The sequence below is a fragment of the Pseudorca crassidens genome, chromosome 11 (genome assembly GCF_039906515.1).
Source record: "Pseudorca crassidens isolate mPseCra1 chromosome 11, mPseCra1.hap1, whole genome shotgun sequence".
NCBI lineage: Eukaryota > Metazoa > Chordata > Mammalia > Artiodactyla > Delphinidae > Pseudorca > Pseudorca crassidens.
In genome coordinates, this window is record NC_090306.1 from 98,718,156 (window position 1) to 98,724,734 (window position 6,579).

The following is a 6,579-nucleotide window of genomic DNA, read 5'->3' on the forward strand; positions in this document are numbered from 1 at the left end:
TGCCAGCCCGGGCTCCTCCTGCTGTCCCCCCCCCCCAACCCCATCTTGTCCTGCTGACCTCAGGGATGGCATTCGGCACCTCGGTGAGGTTCTGGTGCCGGCAGGCCACATGCCGCCTGGAATTGTCGCAGACGCAGGTCTGTGGGCAGCGCTGGGCAGCTGCATGCCAGGTTGGCCCCAGTGGCAGCAGCAGAGGAAGCAGCAGCACCATGGAGACACTCTGGGGCCTGGCAGAGAGAAGAAGGGTCAGGTGTTCACAGAAGCAAGGGTCCCACACTGTCCACTCACTGAGCCCCAGCTCTTGTCCCAGAGCCCCTCAGATGTCTTCCTCCTTTGGCCCCAGGGAAGCTGTCATTACCCTGAGCCTCCAACCCCTCCCCAGAGCATAGATTGCATTGTTATATCTGTTTTATACCAGAGGAAACAGGCTCAGAAAGGCAACCTGGCAAGTCCCTTTGATTGTCTGCCAGTGGCTCAGTGAGGCCTTTCCGAATGCAGTTCAGAGGTGTGCCCAGGCTGTGCAGAAGCCCCCGGGTCCAGGGGGAGTTGTGTCCTCCCAGGGTGAGGTTGGCGGTGGAGAGAGAATCAGCCGTTCCTCAGACGGAAGTGGCATCAGCACCATGGTGGCAGGGAGCGTAATGGCACCCACCTCGAGAAGACAGCCTGGCAGCCGGAGGGGAGGACCCAGGGCTGGCACAACTTGGGAGACCAGGTGTCGTGGGATCCGAAAGCCCTGAGGAGCCTTAATGGCTGGTCAGAGCCACTCTGACAGGCAAGCAAGGGGCTCCGACTTCTCTCTTGTTTATTCGTCTGTTGTCCTCTCTTCATCTTAGTGCCACCCCGCTGGCCTGGCCTGGGATGGGGGGAACTGCGGGTATGGCCTTGGGGCTGTGCTTTGGGCAAGGTCTGTCCACTTTCCTGTCTGTCCATCCACTCCCCGTCTACCCAATACCCAGCTGGACCCCTTTACCTCACAGCTACCGCCTGCCTCTCCACAGGGAGGGCCGCGCCACGGTGGCACTCCTGGCTTCCCCACTTCCGCTCACCACCAACCAAAGGGAACTTTCCAAGATACAGATGGGCCCTGACACCCCTGGCTGAAATCCCTCCAGCCTCTCCTCACTGCCTTTGCTGGGAAATCCTGACTCCTGATTCCCCAGCTGGTACCCGCTCAGACCCTTCAGTGTCACCCCGGGCTCCCCCACCATCAGCACGCAAAGCAGCTCCCTCCTCTCTGCCTCACCAGCTTTTCCCTCTGTCCTCAGCTCTCTGAGCAACCCTTCCTGATCCCTGGGCTGACTCCCACCCTGAGCCTCCCGTGTTCCACTCACTGGGTTGGCTGTCACCATGCGGTTTTCAGTTTCCTTGGGGTCCCAGGGTCCAGCCCGGCCTTGGGGCTGGTGGCATCCTGTAGAGCTGTAGTGAGGCTGAGGCTCAGGGCAGGTCGGGGGTGTGGGGACAGATCCCTGAGGGACAAGCGTCCAGGCCTCAGGCCTGCCTAGCGCTCAGACAGGCTCCTGGAGGACTAGCCCAGGGGAGCTCCTGGGAGCGGCCACGTTCACCGTCTTCCTCGGAACCCATTTCGGAGAGACCCTTGGAGAATCTCTGCCCCGGGAGATCCCAGAGCCCCTGTCCCCCAGCCCCTGAGAGGCCCAGAGAGGGGCAGGGGTTTGCCTGGAGGCACTCAGCTTCTCTAACCCACCTTGCCACCGCAGGGCCCAAAGACTCACCCCGCCATGCCGATCGCACGGCCAGTCCAGCCTGGAAATGCAGCACAGGGGAAGGCTGGCAACGGTCCCTGCCTGGACGCCAGCGGGAGCCCCCCTCCCAGCCCGCAGACCTGGCAGCGGGGACAGGGCTGAATGGGAGGCATTGTGAGGTGAGTGAGGGGCGGGCATGGCAGGAGCAGCGGCTGAAGTTGCAGGGCTTCTTGCTCAGAATCCTGGCCCAGGCCTGAGACCCGAGTCCCTGGACCGGCCGAGCAGGGAGGGGCCTCAAGGGGCTGGCCAGTGGGTCCCAGACCTAGGCTTCCTCCGGCTGTGTCCCTGGGCAGGGCTGCACCTCACCGAGCCTCAGTTTCCTACTCTGTGAAAAGACAGAGTATCAGTAACTAGCTCATAGGGTTGCTCTGGGGGTTAAGGTAGGCACCTGGCACATAGTAGGTGCTCAAGAACAGTTAACTCTGCCCTGTTTGTGCTTATAATACATTTACATACATCGTTTAGCACTGTACATAAATTATTCTGTAAATCTGTTTTTTTTTCACTCAACATCAGGGAACTATCTAAATTGATTCTTCTTAGTTATATTCATTCATTTTGACTTGTATAGTATTCCACTGTATAAGTGTATCAACTTATTCATTAATCTTGGACGTTTAGGTTGCGTCCAATTTTGTTATTACAGTGTTGCAAAGAATACCTAAATACTTATCTTCCTGGGGACATGTGCATTTTTTAAAAAAATGAAATAGTTCATCTAGACCATAGCAAACATTTAAAACCTTTATGTATGCTATGATTTTTCAGATCCTATGATACTTTAGATCTGTGTTTCTGGTGGAAATGCAGCTTTCATTACTGTTTTTTGGCTTTAAAAACAACAAACAAACAAGAAATAGTGTCACACCACACACAGACTTTTTATTAACATTTATTTGGCTGCGCCGGGTCCTAGTTTCGGCATGTGGGATCTAGTTCCCTGACCAGGGATCAAACCTAGGCCCCCTGTATTGGGAACGCGGAGTCTTAACCACTGGACCACCAGGGAAGTCCTCACACACAGACTTCTGCATGTGCTTTATTTCGCTCAGCAAATTCTATCAACAGTATTGCACAGTGTGCATCCTTTTTTTTACCCCCCATATTTGTTTATTTATTTGGCTGTGTTGGGTCTTTGTTGTGGCACACGGGATCTTCGTTGCAGCACGTGGTCTTCTGTCTAGTTGCGGCCCGCGAGTGCTCAGTAGTTGCGGCATGCGGGCTTAGTTGCCCCGAGGCATGTGGGATCTTAGTTCCCTGACCAGGGATCGAACCCTGCGTCCCCTGCATTGGAAGGTGGATTCTTAACCACTGGACCACCAGGGAAGTCCCCAGTGTTTATCCTTTTATGTCTGGCTTTTTTTTTTTTTTTTTTTTGGCTTTGTTGGGTCTTTGTTGCTGTGCGCGGGCTTTCTCTAGTTGCAGCGAGCGGGGGCTACTCTTCGTTGCGGTGCACAGGCTTCTCATTGTGGTGGCTTCTCTTGTCGCGGAGCATGGGCTCTAGGTGCGCGGACTTCAGTAGTTGTGGCATGCGGGTGCTAGAGCGCAGGCTCAGTAGTTGTGGCGCACTGGCTTAGTTGCTCCGCGGCACATGGGATCTTCCCGGACCAGGGCTTGAACCCGTGTCCCCTGCATTGGCAGGCGGATTCTTAACCACTGTGCCACCAGGGAAGCCCTGTCTGGCTTTTTTTAATCAGTATTATTTTAGTGAGATTCACCTATGGTGCATATTGTAAAAATTCGTTCATTTTTATATAGTAATTCCAGCATTCCCTTCTATAAATATTCCACAACAGCGGCATGGGACAGAGGCAGGAGCGCAATCTGCCCCAGACGCAGGTAATAAGGAGGTGTAGTCTCATTCTCTCTCCTCCCTTTCTACCCAGAGGCAACCACTTTCATGAAGTAGTATAATTTTACGATATAGGGCATTAATTTTTTTAAATGCATCAAACAGTGCATATTATTTTGCAAACTTGTTTCTTTCACTCAGCAGTGTTTTTTGAAGATTTACTCAGTGGATACAGGTAGCTTCTGCATCCGGTTTACTCACTGTAACTGCTACATGAGATCTCACTGCATGCACGTGCCATCATCTAACTATTCTACTTACGGACATTTGGTTATTTCTTAATTTCCTGGTATCCCTCATCAGGCTGCTGTTGTACATGTCTCCTTGTGTACACATACAAGTTTCTCTCAAGTAGATCCTTAGAAATGGAATTTGGGGTCACGGGCTACGTGCATTTTCAGCTTTCTCAGTACCTGCCAAATTGCTGTCTATAGTGGCTTTTAGTAGTTTGACATCCCTCCAGCAACGTGTAAGACGTGCCAGATTCACCTCTTTCCTGGTGTCACCTCTTTTAATCGTATTTGCCAGTCTGGTCTGAAATGGTATTATCTGTGGTTGTATTTCACATTTCCTTATTTTCCAGTAAAGTTGAACATAATTCCTTTTTTTTTTTAAATTAATTAATTAATTTTTGGCTGTGTTGGGTCTTCGTTGCTGTGCACGGGCTACCTCTAGTTGCGGCGAGCGGCAGCTACTCTTTATTGCGGTGCGCGGGCTTCTCATTGTGGTGGCTTCTCTTGTCATGGACCACGGGCTCTAGGCGCGCGGGCTTCAGTAGTTGTGGCACGTGGGCTCAGTAGTCGTGACTCGCAGGCTCTAGAGCGCAGGCTCAGTAGTTGTGGCACACGGGCTTAGTTGCTCCGCGGCATGTGGGATCTTCCCGGGCCAGGGCTCGAACCCGTGTCCCTTGCATTGGCAGGTAGATTCTTAACCATTGTGCCACCAGGGAAGCCCGAACATAATTTCTTTTTGCTCTTCAGGTCTCCTCTTCTGTGAACTGCCTGTTTATACCCTTTGCCCAGTTTTCAACTGGATGTATATTCTCAACATGAATCCTTGTTATATATGTCGCAATGTCTTTCTACTCTCTCACCTTGTCGTTAACTTTTACAGTATTTTTGGTCATTGTTTTTCACTTTTTATTTTGAAATAGGCAAGTTTTCTTATGGCTTGTGCTTTTTGTGTCAAGAAATGCTCTCCTGTGTTTAATTTTCCTTTAAAAAATATGGCTCCTTAGGCAAACGGATTTAGATCACTTAGAATCTTGGTGCACAACGGTGGCCTAACTGTGCTTCCACCCCGTCCTGTCCCCTGCCCTCCCCAGACTAACTCCTGTCGTGAAAGCTGGGTTTGTCACACGCATACACACGCCCACACGTTCCATTTACTGGCTTTTGAACTAAGGGCGTTAGACAGATTTTCTTCACTCGACGTCACTACTGATCCATCCACGGCGTGCACGGTGCGTGCCGAGCCGCAGTGGATGCACTGTCACTGCTGTGTAACGTTGCATTGTGCGGCTTGGCTCCTGATCCATTTTCCTGATGGCCTGTGGGTCACTTCTAGGTTCCTGCCATCAAACAGTGCTGCTAGGAGTGCCTTCTGCCATGCTTCCTGGGGGTTTTCCAGTCTGAGCTTTTAGAATGGAGTTGATAAGTTTGTGAGCTCCTGGCCCATAGCTGAGCTCCTTTTAGTGGGAATAGCCTGGTGCTGAGCAGGCCTTCCTATGTGGGGGTCACAGGCTGCCCAGGCAAAGGCATCTGTGATCTTGCAGACCCCAAATCACGGTGCTCAGGGACCTGGAGCCTGTGTAATCTTAGGGTTGGCGTTTGAGTCTGGGGGGAAATTTCCTTTCTCAGTAAGCAGCAAGTAGAGGCCCCCAGGCCCTTCCCTGCACCTGGAGCTGCTCTGAAGGGCTGAGCAGGGGCGGGGCACCCTCCTCAGTCCCTGGGTCCCAGGAGTCAGGCACTGCCGACCTGTTGTGAGGTTAAGGAAACGAGATCTGTGCTGCTTCTCTCAGTCTGATCTGAAGCTTGGACCCGCATTAGCTAGGAAGGAACAAGGGCCAGCCCCGGGTGGCCTGGAGGGAAGGAACACCCAGGCCAGAAAACCTTGGACAGACCCCTATTCGGCTCCAAGCTGCAGTTTCTCCGTCTCTCAAATATCACCTGTGAAAAGTCCTGTTTGAACCTCAAGACTCAGCTCTCGCACCCGTCACTCTTGAAGGCTTCTCTGACCTCACTGCCCACAGTCCCCACTCTGGACCACACATGGTCTCCTGCACCAGGCTGGGAGCTCTCCGAGGGCTGCACCTGCAGCCCCAGAGCTCAAAACAGGGCCAGGCAAGGAGATGGGGGTGGAGTTGGTCGGACCTCCACCTGCTTTATCAGCTGGGAGGAGGGGAGGGCAAGGGCCTGGGCATCGCTTCTGCAACCCGGCCTAGAAAGATGCTGGAGTAGTCCGTGGCCAATAAAGACACACTGCCCCCTAAAAAACGTCGGAGGGACCTCTCTGCTCCTGTGCCTGCTGTCTAGGAGGGGCAGTAAGAAGTGCTGGGCTATCCTCACACCGCTGTGGCAGCCGGAGGAGAGGACCCCAGGGGTGGTGCCCTCCACTCTGGGCCCCGTGGCAGCTTCCCAGGCAGGCCCAGGGGCCCCTGCCTGTGCAGCCAGCAGGGCCTGTGGCAAACTCTGGACACCGTCCAGCTCAGCCAGGCCCACCAATGGGGCAATGAAGGGGCCAGTGGAGCAGCAGCCCAGAGGTCGGGTAAAGGGTGAAGTGGGGCCAGGCAGGTGAGACAGGCCGCAACTCAGATCCTCCCCTGCCCGGAGCAGGAGTCCCACCACCCTCCCCGACCCCTATGGGTCGCTGCCCCTCCTGGGTACCACCCGCCCAGCTGTCCCATGGGAGCCGGCATGCCCACAACAGAGGAAGCATCCAGGTCTGCCCCAGGTCATGACACAGGGC

General features: G+C 53.8%; 1 protein-coding gene across 1 annotated transcript in view; it reads right to left on the bottom strand.

The window, feature by feature from the left end:
- CHADL (chondroadherin like) overlaps nt 1-6,571 on the bottom strand; it is a 15,007-nt gene extending 8,436 nt beyond the window's left edge. The window contains exons 1-2 of the mRNA XM_067698203.1: nt 1,731-6,571; nt 59-227 (exon numbers count right to left, since the gene is read on the bottom strand). Coding sequence (XP_067554304.1) covers nt 59-227; nt 1,731-1,873 — 312 coding nt within the window. The 5' untranslated portion in view covers nt 1,874-6,571. The remainder of the gene's footprint in view (nt 1-58; nt 228-1,730) is intronic.
- Nucleotides 6,572-6,579: the final 8 nt, after the last annotated feature.